Source organism: Arachis hypogaea, chromosome 12 (assembly GCF_003086295.3).
Source record: "Arachis hypogaea cultivar Tifrunner chromosome 12, arahy.Tifrunner.gnm2.J5K5, whole genome shotgun sequence".
NCBI classification, from domain to species: Eukaryota; Viridiplantae; Streptophyta; class Magnoliopsida; order Fabales; family Fabaceae; genus Arachis; species Arachis hypogaea.
In genome coordinates, this window is record NC_092047.1 from 98,603,512 (window position 1) to 98,619,863 (window position 16,352).

Below are 16,352 nucleotides of genomic sequence, written 5' to 3' on the forward strand. Positions count from 1 at the left end.
CAAAGGATGCGATCGTGGCTACCGAGGAGACAATGAGGGCTCAGGCTTTAGTGCTGGCTCCGGGAGTGGATGTGTCCGTGATGGGAGCATTCAAGACTGTTCGTGACGGCCAGATTGTCGACCTTGAGTAGCTTTCTATCTTTGTTATTTTATTTTGAACTGTGTTTTGAATATTTTGGATGGCCAAGGGTCGTGTAGTTGCTACTTCGTGACACTGGATTCTGCTTAATGGTATTTTCGGCCGTTCGGGCCTTATTGTATATTCCGTTTTATGGTTTTTTCGGCCGTTCGGGCCTTTTGTATGTTTCGCTTTAAGCTATTCCGTTTGTTTTATTGGTTCCCTCGGGCCGTCGTTTGGTTGGGTTTTTTATGGATATCCGTGTATTGGGCCTGGGGGGTGATCAGTCCCCCAGTCGTGGCCGTGTCTTTGTTCGTATTTGGGACGTTTAGAAGGGTAGAAATAGCTTTTAACGAAATATTTATTGAAGGTTGGGCCTCGTTAAAACCCTCCGTCTTGGGGGGAAAGAGTACCCGGGATTGATACTTTAAGCAAATTCAAAATAAAAAAGGGGTGACCTAGTTAGGTCGACCTAAGTGTAGTATCGCCGTAAATTGGCGGCGTTCCAGGTCCTTGGGACTTCGTCGCCATTAAGCCGTTCGAGTTTATATGCTCCCTTTCCGATTACCGCCTTGATTCTGTATGGTCCTTCCCAGTTGGGAGTGAGTTTCCCTTCTCCTGGGGTCGGGGGACCGATGCCATTTTGTCATAGGACGAGATCGTCGGTTGCGAATTCTCGTCGGACGACGCCATGGTTGTATCTTAAGCTGATTCTCTATTTTAGGGCTAGCTCTTTGATATGAGCTATGCTTCTTTCCTCGTCGATGAGGTCTCGTTTTGCTTCCTCGTCGTTACCGCCGACCGTTTTTCTGGGGCTTGGGTCTCCGATTTCTACCGGGATGACCACTTCCACACCGTATATTAATCGGAAGGGTGTTTCTCCCGTGGTCGTTTGCGGTGTGGTTCGGTATGACCATAGGACCGATCCGAGTTCGTCGGCCCATAGTTCTTTGGCTTCGTCGAGCCGCTTCTTGAGTCCTTTGACGATTATTTTATTTGCGGATTCCACCTGTCCGTTTGTTTGGGGGTGTTCTACCGAGTTGAAACGGTGAGATACGTGTAGTCCTTCTAAAAATTCTCTGAACCTTTTGTCGGCAAATTGGGTTCCGTTGTCCGAGATAACGATCTCGGGGATCCCGAATCGGGTGATGATCTATCGCCAGAGGAATTTTCGGCATTGGGCTGCCGTTATGGAGGCTAGGGGTTCGGTTTCGATCCATTTAGTGTAGTAGTCTATGACGACGATGAGATACCTGAGTTGACCGGGTGCCGTAGGGAAGGGCCCGACGAGGTCAATACCCCAGGTGCCGAATGGCCGTTCTGCCGATATGATGCTTAGCTGGTGAGGGGTGGCTTGGTGGATATTGGCGTGCCTTTGGCATTTGTCGCAGTTTTTGACTATTTTTATGGAGTCTCGGATGATTGTGGGCCAGAAGTAGCCTGCCCTGATGACCTTTTGGGCTAACGTTTTGCGTCCGACGTGGTGGCCGCAGCAGCCTTCGTGGATTTCGCGGAGTATGTACTCCGTGTCCCTGGGTTCAACACACTTGAGTAGGGGTTGCGAGAATCCGCGTTTGTATAATTGTCCTGTGACAATAGTATAGTTGGCGGCTTCCCTTTTTATTCGCTTTCCCTCTTTGGGGTCTGGCGGCAGTGTTCCCTCGAGGAGGTACTGTAGGATAGGGTGGGTCCAAGACCCCTGGTTCGAGAGTGTCAGATGAGCGGTGGTTATCGTTGACACGGAGGGTGACTTAACGACTTCCTGGATTAGCGACTTGTTACCGTGTCCAGGTTTGGTGCTGGCTAGTTTGGAAAGTAGGTCTGCCCTGGCATTTCGTTCCCTAGGGACGTGCTGTATGGTAACGTGCTCGAATCCTTCTTTTAGTTTGTTTACCTTGGCGAGGTATTGTTGGAGTAGAGGATCTCGTGTCTGGTAGTCTCCGTTAATTTGGGAGCTGACTACTTGGGAATCGGTATTTACCTCTAGGACCTTTGCTCCGACTTCCCGGGCTAGGGCTAGGCCTGCCAAGAGGGCCTCGTATTCTGCCTGGTTGTTTGAGACCAGAAATTCGTATCGTACTGACTGTTCGATTACGACTCCGTTATGGCTTTCGAGGATGACTCCGGCGCCTCCAGAAGTGATGTTCGAGGAGCCGTCAACGTGTAGCTTCCATGATTCGGGGGTGGAGTCTCCTGGTGTCATTTCGGCGATAAAATCGGCCATGGCTTGTGCTTTGATCGCGTATCGGGGTTCGAACTTGATGTCGAACTGGGATAGTTCGATGGACCATGCTAGCATTCTGCCAGCTAGGTCGGGTTTTTGAAGTACCTGCTTGACCGCTTGGTCGGTTCGGACCGTCACGGAATGGGCCTGGAAGTATTGTCGTAGGCGTCGGGAGGCTGTAAGGAGTGCGAAGGCCAGTTTTTCTAAGCGTGAGTAGCGAGCTTCCGTATCCTGTAGGACTCTGCTTATGAAGTATATGGGTTTTTGTTCTTTTTTCTCGTTTTCACGGATGAGCGCTGCTACGAGTGCCTCCTCCGTTATGGAGAGGTACAGGTAGAGTGTTTCCCCTGTCTGGGGTTTGGCGAGGATTGGTGGTTCCGCTAAGACTCTCTTGAAATGTTGGAATGCTTCTTCGCATTCCGTCTCTGGTATGCGAAATTGTTACTCAGGTTGTGAATCATTACATATCTTCACAACTTCGCATAACTAACCAGCAAGTGCACTAGGTCGTCCAAGTAATACCTTACGTGAGTAAGGGTCGATCCCACGGAGATTGTTGGTTTGAAGCAAGCTATGGTCACCTTGTAAATCTCAGTCAGGCAGATATAAAATGGTTATGTAGTTTTCGAAAATAGATACAATAAAATAAGGATAGAAACACTTATGCAAATCATTGGTGAGAATTTCAGATAAGCGTATGGAGATGCAATCGTTCCTCTGAATCTCCACTTTCCCGCTGACTTCATCCAATCAGTCTTACTCCTTTCCATGGCTGGCTTTATGCAAGGGCATCACCGTTGTCAGTGGCTACATCCCCTCCTCTTGTGAAAATGGTCCAAGATGCCCTGTCACGGCACGGCTAATCATCTGAGGTTCCCGATCATGCTGGAATAGGATTCACCCTCCTTTTGCGTCTGTCACTACGCCCAGCACTCGCGAGTTTGAAGCTCGTCACAGTCATTCAATCATTGAATCCTACTCGAAATACCACAGACAAGGTTTAGACTTTCCGGATTCTCTTGAATGCCGCCATCATTCTAGCTTACACCACAAAGATTCTGATTAAGAGATCTAAGAGATACTCATTCAATCTAATGTAGAACGGAAGTGGTTGTCAGGCACGCATTCATAAGGAATGATGATGATTGTCACGTTCATCACATTCAGGTTGGAGTGCGAATGAATATCTTAGAAGCGAAATAAGATGAATTGAATAGAAAACAGTAGTACTTTGCATTAATCTTTGAGGAACAGCAGAGCTCCACACCTTAATCTATGGAGTGTAGAAACTCTACCGTTAAAAATACATAAGTGAAAGGTCCAGGCATGGCCGTGTGGCCAGCCCCCATGATCTAAGAACTAGGCGTCCAAAGATATCTAATACAATAGTAAAAAGTCCTATTTATAATAAACTAGCTACTAGGGTTTACAGAAGTAAGTAATTGATGCATAAATCCACTTCCGGGGCCCACTTGGTGTGTGCTTGGGCTGAGCTTGAAGTCTACACGTGCAGAGGCTCTTTCTGGAGTTGAACGCCAGGTTGTAACGTATTTCTGGCGTTCAACTTTGGTTTGTGACTTGTTTCTGGCGTTTAACTTCAGACAGCAGAGTAGAACTGGCGTTCAACGCCCTTTTACGTCGTCTAAACTCGGCCAAAGTATGGACTATTATATATTGCTGCAAAGCCCTGGATGTCTACTTTCCAACGCAATTGGAAGCGTGCCATTTTGAGTTCTGTAGATCCAGAAAATTCACTTTGAGTGCAGGGAGGTCAGAATCCAACAGCATCAACAGTCCTTCTTCAACCTCTGAATCTAATTTTTGCTCAAGTCCCTCAATTTCAGCCAGAAAATACCTGAAATCATAGAAAAATATACAAACTCATATTAAAGTCCAGAAATGTGAATTTAACATAAAAACTAATGAAAACATCCCTAAAAGTAACTAGATCCTACTAAAAACATACTAAAAACAATGCCAAAAAGCGTATAAATTATCCACTCATCACAACACCAAACTTAAATTGTTGCTTGTCCCAAGCAACTGAAAATCAAATAGGATAAAAAGAAGAGAATATACTATAAATTCCAAACTATCAATGAAACATAGCTCCAATTAAATGAGCGGGACTTATAGCTTTTTGCCTCTTGAATAGTTTTGGCATCTCACTTTATCCATTGAAGTTCAGAATAATTGGCATCTATAGGAACTCAGAGTTTAGATAGTGTTATTGATTCTCCTAGTTCAGTATGATGATTCTTGAACACAGCTTCTTTATGAGTCTTGGTCGTGGCCCTAAGCACTTTGTTTTCCAGTATTACCACCGGATACATAAATGCCACAGACACATAATTGGGTGAACCTTTTCAGATTGTGACTCAGCTTTGCTAAAGTCCCCAATTAGAGGTGTCCAGGGTTCTTAAGCACACTCTTTTTTTGCTTTGGACCTTGACTTTAACCGCTCAGTCTCAAGTTTTCACTTGACACCTACACGCCACAAGCACATGGTTAGGGACAGCTTGGTTTAGCCCCTTAGGCCAGGATTTTATTCCTTTAGGCCCTCCTATCCACTGATGCTCAAAGCCTTGGGATCCTTTTTATTTGCCCTTGCCTTTTGGTTTTAAGGGTTATTGGCTTTTTTTTTGCTTGCTTTTTCTTTTTCTTTCTATTTTTTTTCGCCTATATATTTTTTTTTCTGCAAGCTTTGTTCTTTGCTGCTTTTTCTTGCTTCAAGAATCATTTTTATGATTTTTCAGATTATCAAATAACATGTTTCCTAGTCATCATTCTTTCAAGAGCCAACATATTTAACATTCTTAAACAACAACTTCAAAAGACATATGCACTGTTCAAGCATACATTCAGAAAACAAGAAGCATTGTCACCACATCAATATAATTAAACTAAGTTCAAGAATAATTTCGAAACTCATGTACTTCTTGTTCTTTTGAATTAAAATATTTTTCATTTAAGAGAGGTGATGGATTCATAGGACATTCATAACTTTAAGACAAAGTTACTAACTACTAATGATCATGTAATGAAGACACAAACATAGATAAGCACATAACATAGAAAACGAAAAACAGAAGAAATAAGAACAAGGAATGAATCCACCTTAGTGATGGTGGCGTTTCCTTCTTGAGGAACCAATGATGTCCTTGAGCTCTTCTATGTCTCTTCCTTGTCTTTGTTGCTCCTCCCTCATTGCTTTTTGATCTTCTCTTATTTCATGAAGGATGATGGAGTGCTCTTGATGTTCCACCCTTAATTGTCTCATGTTGGAACTTAATTCTCCTAGGGAGGTATTGATTTGCTCCCAATAGTTTTGTGGAGGAAAATGCATTTGAGGCATCTCCGGGATCTCATGGTGATGAGATTTATGCGCCTCTTGAGCTCCATGAAGGGGCTCTCTTGCTTGCTCCATCTTTTTCTTAGTGATGGGCTTGTCCTCTTTAATGAGGATATCTCCCTCTATGTCAATCCCAGCCGAATTGCATAGGTGGCAAATGAGGTGAGGAAAGGCTAACCTTGCTATAGTGGAGGACTTGTCAGCCACCTTGTAGAGTTCTTGAGGTATAATCTCATGAACTTCCACCTCTTCTCCAATCATGATGCTATGGATCATGATGGCCCGGTCTATAGTAACTTCAGACCGGTTGCTAGTGGAAATGATTGAGCATTGAATGAACTCCAACCATCCTCTAGCTACAGGCTTAAGGTCCAGTCTTCTTAGTTGAACTGGTTTGCCTTTTGAGTCAATCTTCCATTGAGCTCCTTCTACACATATGTCCATGAGGACTTGGTCCAACCTTTGATCAAAGTTGACTCTCCTTGTGTAGGGGCGTGCGTTCTCTTCCATGTTTGGCAAGTTGAACGCCAACCTCACATTTTCCGGACTAAAATCTAAGTATTTCCCCCGAACCATAGTGAGATAATTCTTTGGGTTCGGGTTCTTACTTTGATCATGGTTCCTAGTGATCCATGCATTAGTATAGAACTCTTGAACCATTAGGATGCCGACTTGTTGGATGGGATTTGTTAGAACTTCCCAACCTCTTCTTTGAATTTCATGTCGGATCTCCGGATACTCATTTCTTTTGAGTTTGAAAGGGACCTCGGGGATCACCTTCTTCTTGGCCACAACATCATAGAAGTGGTCTTGATGGGCTTTGGAGATGAACCTTTCCATCTCCCATGACTCGGAGGTAGAAGCTTTTGTCTTCCTTTTCCCTTTTTTAGAGGATTCTCCGGTCTTAGGTGCCATCAATGGTAATGGAAAAACAAAAAGCTTATGCTTTTACCACACCAAGCTTAGAATTTTGCTCGTCCTCGAGCAAGAGAAGAAAGAAAAGATGATGAAGAAGAAGAAATGGAGGAGAGGGAGAAGGGGTTGTGTTTCGGACAAGAAGAGAAGAGAGGGTTGTGTTGTGTGAAAATGAGGAAGAATGGAGGGTTATATATAGGGATGGGAGGGGGGTGAAGGTTCGGCCATTTTGGGTGGGTTTGGGTGGGAAATTGATTTTGAATTTTGAAGGTAGGTGGAGTTTATGAGGTAGGTTTATGGGGAAGAGTGGATGGATGTGAGTGGTGAAGAGTTGATAGGGAAGAGAGATTGAGGTGATTGGTGAAGGATTTTGGGGAAAAGTGTTTATGGGATTGTGTGAAAGAGGGGTGAGAAGAAGTGAGTGGAGGTAGGTGGTGATCCTGTGGGGTCCACAGATCCTGAGGTGTTCAAGGATTTACAACCTTGCACCAAATTGGGCATGCAAAATGCCCTTGCACACAACTCTGGGCGTTCAGCGCCAGATTGGTGCTTGTTCTGGGCGTTCAGCGCCAGCTCTCCTTCAGGGTGCATTTATGGCGTTCAAACGCCCAGATGCTGCCATTTCTGGCGTTCAGCGCCAGAACCATGCTCTGTTCTGGCGTTGAACGCCCAAAACATACTTCTTATTGGCGTTTAAACGCCAGTAAGGTCTTCCTCCAGGGTGTGATTTTTCTTCTGCTGTTTTTGATTCCGTTTTCAATTTTTATATTTATTTTGTGACTCCACATGATCATGAACCTATAAAGACATATAACTAAGAAAAATATAGTTAGATAAATAAAAATTGGGTTGCCTCCCAATAAGCATTTCTTTAATGTCAATAGCTTGACAGTGGGCTGTCATGGAGCCTCACAGATGTGCAGAGCTTTGTTGAGACCTCCCAACACCAAACTTAGAGTTTGGATATGGGAGTTCAACACCAAACTTAGAGTTTGGTTGTGGCTTCCCAACACCAAACTTAGAGTTTGACTGTGGGGGCTTTGTTTGACTCTGCTTTGAGAGAAGCTTTTTATGCTTCCTCTCCATGGATGCAGAGAGAGATCCTTGAGTTGTAAACACACGGTTGTCCTCATTCAATTGAAGGATCAATTCTCCTCTGTCCACATCAATCACAGCTCTTGCTGTGGCTAGGAAAGGTCTTCCTAGGATGATGGATTCATCCTCTTCCTTTCCAGTATTCAGGACTATGAAATCAGCAGGGATGTAAAGGCCTTCAACCTTTACTAACACGTCCTCTACTTGTCCATAAGCCTGTTTTCTTGAATTGTCTGCCATTTCTAATGAGATTTTAGCAGCTTGCACCCCATAGATTCCCAATTTCTCTATTACAGAGAGAGGCATGAGGTTTATCCCTGAACCAAGGTCACACAGAGCCTTAAAGATCATGGTGCCTATGGTACAAGGTATTATGAACTTTCCAGGATCCTGTTTCTTCTGAGGCAATGTCAGTTGATCCAGATCACTTAGTTCATTGGTGAACAAGGGAGGTTCATCTGCCCAAGTCTCAATACCAAATAATTTGGCATTTAGCTTCATGATTGCACCAAGGAACTTGGCAGCTTGCTCTTCAGTAACATCCTCATTCTCTTCAGAAGAGGAATACTCATCAGAGCTCATGAATGGCATAAGGAGGTTCAATGAAATCTCTATGGTCTCTAGATGAGCCTCAGAGTCCTTTGGTTCCTCAGAGGGAAGCTCCTTATTGATCACTGGACGTCCCAGGAGGTCTTCCTCCTTGGGATTCACGTCCTCTCCTTCCCTTACAGGTTCGGCCATGGTGCTTATGTCAATGGCCTTGCACTCTCCTTTTGGATTCTCTTCTGTATTGCTTGGGAGAGTACTAGGAGGGATTTCAGTGATCCTTTTACTTAACTGGCCCACTTGTGCTTCCAAATTTCTAATGGAAGACCTTGTTTCATTCATGAAACTTACAGTGGCCTTGGATAGATCAGAGACTAAATTTGCTAAATTAGAGGTATTTTGTTTAGAGTTCTCTGTCTGTGCTGAGTGGATGATGGAAAAGGTTTATTATTGTTAAACCTGTTTCTTCCACCATTATTAAAGCCTTGTTGAGGCCTTTGATCCTTCCATGAGAGATTTGGATGATTTCTCCATGATGGATTATAGGTGTTTCCATAAGGTTCACCTAAGTAATTCACCTCTGCTATTGCAGGGTTCTCAGGATCATAAGCTTCTTCTTCATAAGAAGCCTCTTGAGTACTGTTGGATGCAGCTTGCATTCCATTCAGACTCTGAGAAATCATATTGACTTGCTGAGTCAATATTTTGTTCTGAGCCAATATGGCATTCATAGTATCAACTTCAAGAACTCCCTTCTTCTGAGGCGTCCCATTACTCACAGGATTCCTCTCAGAAGTGTACATGAACTGGTTATTAGCAACCATGTCAATGAGTTCTTGAGCTTCTGCAGGCGTTTTCTTTAAGTGAATGGATCCACCTGCAGAAGTATCCAATGACATCTTTGATAGCTCAGATAAACCATCATAGAATATATCCAGGATGGTCCATTCTGAAAGCATGTCAGAAGGACACTTTTTGGTCAGCTGCTTGTATCTTTCCCAAGCTTCATAGAGGGATTCACCTTCCTTCTGTCTGAAGGTCTGAACATCCACTCTAAGCTTGCTCAGCTTTTGAGGAGGAAAAAACTTGGCTAAGAAAGCCGTGACCAGCTTATCCCAAGAGTTCAGGCTATCTCTGGGTTGAGAATCCAACCACACTCTAGCTCTGTCTTTTACAGCAAAAAGGAAAAGCATGAGCCTGTAGACTTCAGGATTTACTCCATTAGTCTTAACAGTATCACAGATCTGCAAGAATTCAGTTAAGAACTGAAAAGGATCTTCAGATGGAAGTCCATGAAACTTGCAGTTTTGTTGCATCAGAGAAACTAGCTGAGGTTTCAGCTCAAAATTGTTTGCTCCAATGGTAGGAATGGAGATGCTTTTTCCATGTAAATTAGAATTAGGTGCAGTAAAGTCACCAAGCATTCTCCTTGCATTATTGTTGTTGGGTTCAGCTGCCATCTCCTTTACTTGTTCGAAATTTTCAATAAGGTTGTCTCTGGATTGTTGTAATTTAGCTTCTCTTAGTTTCCTTTTGAGAGTCCTTTCAGGTTCTGGATCAGCTTCAACAAGAATGCCTTTTTCTTTGTCCCTGCTCATAAGAAAGAGAAGAGAAAAGAAGAGGAATCCTCTATGTCACAGTAAAGAGGTTCCTTATTGTTAGTAGATAAATAAATAAATAGAATAAGATGGGAGAGGGAGAATTTTCGAAAATTATTTTTGAAAAAGAGTTAGTGATTTTCGAAAATAGTTTTTGAAAAATATTAGTAATTTTCGAAAATTAAAATCCAAAATTAAAAAGAAGTTTTGAAAAAGAGAGGGAGATATTTTCGAAAATTAGAGAGAGAGAGTTAGTTAGGTAGTTTTGAAAAAGCTAAGAAACAAACAAAAAGTTAGTTAGTTAGTTGAAACAAATTTTGAAAAGATAAGAAGTTAGGAAGTTAGAAAAGATATTTTGAAATCAAATTTTTGAAAAAGATAAGATAAGAAGATATTTTTGAAAAGATATGATTGAAATTAGTTTTTAAAAAAGATTTGATTTTTAAAATCACAATTAATGACTTGATTCACAAGAAATCACAAAATATGATTCTAGAACTTAAAGTTTGAATCTTTCTTAACAAGCAAGTAACAAACTTGAAATTTTTGAATCAAAACATTAATTGATGATGTTATTTTCGAAAATTGTGTCATAAAGATAAGAAAAAGATTTTTGAAAAATATTTTTAAAATTTTCGAAAATAACTAAGAAAAATGAAAAAGATTTGATTTTTGAAAAAGATTTTGAAAAAGATGAGATTTTTAAATTGAAAATTTGATTTGACTCAAAAACAACTAGATTTTAAAAATTTTTGAAAAAGTCAAATCTAATTTTCGAAATTTTAAGAGAGAAAAAGGAAAAGATATTTTTTTGATTTTTGAAATTTTTTATGATGAGAGAGAAAAACAAGAAAAAATGATGGAATGCATGAGAATTTTAGATCAAAACATGTGATGCATGCAAGAATGCTATGAATGTCAAGATGAACACCAAGAACACTATGAAGATCATGATGAACATCAAGAACACATTTTTTGAAAAATTTTTAATGCAAAAAAAACATGCAAGACACCAAACTTAGAATTCTTTAATGCTTAGACACTAAGAATTCAAGAATGCATATGAAAAACAAGAAAAGACACAAAACATGCAAATGCAAAGATCAAACAAGAAGACTTACCAAGAACAACTTGAAGATCATGAAGAACACTATGAATGCATGAAAATTTTCGAAAAATGCAAGATGAGTATGCAATTGACACCAAACTTATAACATGACTCAAGACTCAAACAAGAAACACAAAAATATTTTTGATTTTTATGATTTTATAATTTTTTTGTATTTTCTTTTAATTTTTTTCAAAAATCATTTTGAAAAAGAAAAATAAGGATTCCAAAATTTTTAATATGAATTCCAGGAATCTTATGCTCTTTAGTCTAAAGCTCCAATCAAAGGGTCAGGCATGGCTTAATAGCCAGCCAAGCTTTAGTATGTAACTCAGACATGACACGTCTAACATGCCCTACAGTCGTGGCTTTACAGCCAGCCAGGCTTCAACAAGCTTTATGAAACACTAGAATTCATTCTTAAAAATTCTGAAGAAAAATATATTTTTGAAAACATTTTTATTTTAAATTTTTTTTGAAAGATTTTTGAGAAATTTTTGAAAATAAAACGAAAAGAAAGTTACCCAATCTGAGCAACAAGATGAACCGTCAGTTGTCCAAACTCAAACAATCCCCGGCAACGGCGCCAAAAACTTGGTATGCGAAATTGTTACTCAGGTTGTGAATCATTACATATCTTCACAACTTCGCATAACTAACCAGCAAGTGCACTGGGTCGTCCAAGTAATACCTTACGTGAGTAAGGGTCGATCCCACGGAGATTGTTGGTTTGAAGCAAGCTATGGTCACCTTGTAAATCTCAGTCAGGCGGATATAAAATGGTTATGTAGTTTTCGAAAATAGATACAATAAAATAAGGATAGAAACACTTATGCAAATCATTGGTGAGAATTTCAGATAAGCGTATGGAGATGCAATCGTTCCTCTGAATCTCCACTTTCCCGCTGACTTCATCCAATCAGTCTTACTCCTTTCCATGGCTGGCTTTATGCAAGGGCATCACCGTTGTTAGTGGCTACATCCCCTCCTCTTGTGAAAATGGTCCAAGATGCCCTGTCACGGCACGGCTAATCATCTGAGGTTCCCGATCATGCTGGAATAGGATTCACCCTCCTTTTGCGTCTGTCACTACGCCCAGCACTCGCGAGTTTGAAGCTCGTCACAGTCATTCAATCATTGAATCCTACTCGGAATACCACAGACAAGGTTTAGACTTTCCGGATTCTCTTGAATGCCGCCATCATTCTAGCTTACACCACGAAGATTCTGATTAAGAGATCTAAGAGATACTCATTCAATCTAATGTAGAACGGAAGTGGTTGTCAGGCACGCATTCATAAGGAATGATGATGATTGTCACGTTCATCACATTCAGGTTGGAGTGCGAATGAATATCTTAGAAGCGAAATAAGATGAATTGAATAGAAAACAGTAGTACTTTGCATTAATCTTTGAGGAACAGCAGAGCTCCACACCTTAATCTATGGAGTGTAGAAACTCTACCGTTAAAAATACATAAGTGAAAGGTCCAGGCATGGCCGTGTGGCCAGCCCCCATGATCTAAGAACTAGGCGTCCAAAGATATCTAATACAATAGTAAAAAGTCCTATTTATAATAAACTAGCTACTAGGGTTTACAGAAGTAAGTAATTGATGCATAAATCCACTTCCGGGGCCCACTTGGTGTGTGATTGGGCTGAGCTTGAAGTCTACACGTGCAGAGGCTCTTTCTGGAGTTGAACGCCAGGTTGTAACGTATTTCTGGCGTTCAACTCTGGTTTGTGACTTGTTTCTGGCGTTTAACTTCAGACAGCAGCATAGAACTGGCGTTCAATGCCCTTTTACGTCATCTAAACTCGGCCAAAGTATGGACTATTATACATTGCTGGAAAGCCCTGGATGTCTAATTTCCAACACAATTGGAAGCACGCCATTTTGAGTTCTGTAGCGCGAGAAAATTCACTTTGAGTGCAGGGAGGTCAGAATCCAACAGCATCAGCAGTCCTTCTTCAACCTCTGAATCTGATTTTTGCTCAAGTCCCTCAATTTCAGCCAGAAAATACCTGAAATCATAGAAAAACACACAGACTCATAGTAAAGTCCAGAAATGTGAATTTAACATAAAAACTAATGAAAACATCCCTAAAAGTAACTAGATCCTACTAAAAACATACTAAAAACAATGTCAAAAAGCGTATAAATTATCCGCTCATCAGTCTCCCATTTGAAAGGGGCCCCTTTTTTCATTAGTTTGAAGAAAGGGATCGTCTTTTGAGCCGATGCCCCGAGAAAGCGTGATAACGCTGTCAATCGGCCGGTGAGCTTTTGGATGTCTTTAAGGTTTTTTGGGCTCGTCATTTCGAGGACGGCGCGGCATTTCTCCGGGTTTGCTTCAACTCCGCGTTGCATGATCATGAAGCCGAGGAACTTCCCTGCCTCCATTCCGAAGGCACATTTTGCCGGGTTGAGTCTCATTTGGTGCTTTCGTAGGGTGTTCATTATGACCTTGAGGTCGTCGGTGAGTTGTTCGCCGGATTTGGTCTTGACGAGCATGTCGTCTATGTAGACTTCTAGTTTGCTTCCGGAAATGTTTTAAAATATCTTGTTGACAAGTCTTTGATAGGTGGCTCCCGCGTTTTTCAGGCCAAAGGGCATCACTATGTAGCAGTATGTCCCGTCAGGAGTGATGAACGCTGTTTTTTCTTCGTCTGGTCGGTGCATCGGGATCTGGTTGTAGCCGAAATACGCGTCCATGAAGCTGAGGTATCGGTGGCCGGATGCGGCATCTACTAATCCGTCGATGTTTGGTAAGGGAAAGGCGTCCTTTGGGCAGGCTTTGTTGAGGTCCGTGTAGTCGACGCACATTTGCCATTTTCCGTTAGATTTTTTCACTAGTACGACGTTGGCTAGCCATGTCGTGTAGGGGAGTTCTCTGATGAAGTTGGCTTCGAGTAGGGCTTTAACTTGCTTTTTGACCTCGGCGGCTCGGTCTGATGACATTTTTCGTCTCCTTTGTGCCACTGGTTTAGCTTTGGGGTCCACGGCTAGCCGGTGGGACATTAGGTCGGGGTTTATTCCCGGCATGTCGGCTGGTGTAAATGTGAACAAGTCTCTATTTTGTTTCAGGAGTTGGGAGACTTCTTCTTTGAGATCATATGGGAGGTTCCTATTAATGAAGGTGTATTCATCTTTGGTTGGCCCTATTTGTAGCTTTTCCATATCTCCTTCTGGCTCTGGCCTGGGTTGGCCGTCTTGTCGGGCATCCAGATCGGCTAGGAATACCCCGGCCGCATCTCGGGATTTCTTCCTTAGGGCTAGGCTGGTGTTGTCGCATTCGGCTGCGACTTCTCGGTCCCTGTGGATGGTACCGACGGAGCCGTCGTCGGTTCTAAACTTCATAAGGAGGTATTTGGTAAAGATGACTGCGAAGAAGTCATTGATTGTTTTCCTTCCGAGAATCACGTTATAGGCTGTGGAGTCTTTTAGGACTACAAATTCAGATAGGATTGTCTTCTTCTGGCTGCTCGTTCCTATGGTAATGGGAAGTGTGATTGAGCCATCTGGTTTGAGAAAGTTGTCTCCGAGTCCCGTGACGCTGTTGCGGTGTGTTTGGAGGTTGTCGTTGTGGAGCCCTAGTTTATCGAAGGCTCCTCGGAAAAGAATGTTTGAGTCTGCCCCGGTGTCTACCAGTATCCTTCGCACTAGTCCTGTTCCGATTTTAGCCGAGATGACGAAAGGGGCATCCTCGGCCGAGGTGCCGTGCTGGCAATCCTCTGGTAAGAAGGTTATCGTGTTGTCAGCTGTAGCGGTTGGGGTTTGGTTTCTGACAGCCATTACTTTGAGATCTTTTTTCATCGTTAGTTTTGACTTACTTGATACGTCCTTGCCTGTGATGACGTTTACTATGATGGTCGGGTCTTCCTCCGGGCTTTCCCTGGGGGGTTGCTTTTGGGTTCTTGGGTTATGCCCTTCTCTCTCCGGTGACCTGTCTCTTTCCGCGCGTCTTGGTTCTCTGATGATTTTGGCAAATTCTGGGAGTTTGTCGTCTCGTATGGCTTGTTCGAGGGCGTCTTTAAGGTCAAAACAATCTTGTGTTTTGTGACCGTAACCCCGGTGGTAGTCGCAGTAGAGGGTTTTGTTGCCTCCCGTCCTTTCCTTGAGTTGTCGGGCTTTTGGAATGATGCCTTGATCTGCTATTTGGTGGTATATCTCGATAATTGGTGCTGTCAGGGGCGTGTAATTAGAGAATTTGCCAATTCTTGGCGGTCGGCTTGTATTTGCCAGTCTGGGGTGGTCCCTTTGATTCTCTCTGGGTGGTGGGTGTTGGCGAGAAGCCGAGTTGCCGTGTTGGGTGTTGCCGTGTTGCCGTTTGTTGGCGGCGACGACCTGGCTGACTTCTTCATCATTGATGTAATCTTTGGCGATGTTCTGGATCTCGTGCATGGTCCAAACTGGTTTGGTGGTGAGGTGTTTGCAAAAATCTTCGTTCATGAGTCCGTTGGTTAGGCAAAGGCTTGCGACGGAATCCGTGAGCTCGTCGACCGTCAGGCATTCGTCGTTGAAGCGGTCGAGGTATTTCCTTGTGGATTCTTCTTGTTTTTGCGTGACCCCCAGTAAGCTGATGGGGTGTTTGGCTTTAGTGATTCTGGTTGTGAATTGGGCCATGAACTTTCGTGTCACATCGTGAAAACTGGCTATGGATCCGTTTGGGAGGGCGTTGAACCATTTGATTGCCGGTCCTGCTAGGGTTACCGGGAAGGCTCTGCATCGGACCGCGTCGGCCGCTCCTTCCAGGTTCATTCTGGCATCGAAGGCCGTTAGATGTTCCTGGGGATCTTTGGTTCCATCAAACTTCATGTCGGTAGGTTTGTCGAAACCTTTGGGGAGTTTTGCTCTTAAGATTCTTTCTGTGAAGGGTGTAGCTCCCATTATTGTATGGTCGTTTCTCGTGCGCTTGGTGTTTCGGTATCTCCGATCTTCGTCTGAGTAATGTTGATGACTCAGATCTCGGGAAGCGCTGCGGTTGTGTTTCTTGTTGTATCGCCGTTCTGGCGATTTCTCATGCCCGTGGTCGCGTGAGGCACTGCGACCGTCTCTTCTGTCGTGTCGTCAGGTTGGCGACCTACCGCGGCGAGACCTTGATCTGGAAGTTGCGTGGCTTCCGTGTTCGTTGTTGTGTTTTTCTCTATTGGTCAATTTGCCTTCGAGTTCCTGGACCCGGAGGCAGAGATCCTGGATGATCTGTGCCGCTTTGTCCCTAGCTTTCTCAGGATGTCGTTGGTCCGTGACGACGTAGTCGTTCGCGTGGTGGACAGTACTTGCTATTCTTGCTTGGTTTGTGACCTCCTGGTGTTCTGGGGTTGGATGAAGTGGTCGGGAGTTATCCTGGCTTGAGGGGGTTTCCTCCAGAACGTCCCCCATCCGGCTTGGCTGGC

General features: G+C 43.1%; 2 protein-coding genes and 1 non-coding gene across 3 annotated transcripts; 1 reads left to right on the forward strand and 2 right to left on the reverse strand.

The window, feature by feature from the left end:
- Positions 1 to 1,271: 1,271 nt before the first annotated feature.
- On the reverse strand, positions 1,272 to 13,470 carry LOC112730326 (uncharacterized). The gene is made up of 2 exons (XM_025780418.1): positions 13,201 to 13,470; positions 1,272 to 2,732 (listed from the first exon to the last, which is right to left on the reverse strand). Exons 1-2 carry the CDS (start codon positions 13,468 to 13,470, stop codon positions 1,272 to 1,274), a joined length of 1,731 nt encoding a protein of 576 aa, XP_025636203.1.
- Positions 9,204 to 9,311, forward strand: LOC112731671 (small nucleolar RNA R71). Its single transcript, XR_003167439.1, has one exon. It is a non-coding gene; the product is annotated as a small nucleolar RNA R71 (small nucleolar RNA).
- Positions 13,471 to 13,509: 39 nt separating the features above from the next.
- Positions 13,510 to 15,846, reverse strand: LOC140176808 (uncharacterized). Its single transcript, XM_072208359.1, has one exon. The coding sequence runs from the start codon at positions 15,844 to 15,846 to the stop codon at positions 13,510 to 13,512; it is 2,337 nt and encodes a 778-aa protein (XP_072064460.1).
- Positions 15,847 to 16,352: the final 506 nt, after the last annotated feature.

What these genes read in the sequence shown, in the direction of transcription:
- LOC112730326 (XM_025780418.1), bottom strand. Translation starts at nt 13,470, where the DNA reads ATGCTCGTCAAGACCAAATCCGGCGAACAACTCACCGACGACCTCAAG. An exon ending in CGTTATCACGCTTTCTCGGG is followed by an intron (nt 2,733 to 13,200) that starts GCATCGGCTCAA and finishes CAACATTTCAAG; the next exon opens with AGAGTCTTAGCGGAACCACC.
- LOC140176808 (XM_072208359.1), bottom strand. Translation starts at nt 15,846, where the DNA reads ATGGGAGCTACACCCTTCACAGAAAGAATCTTAAGAGCAAAACTCCCC.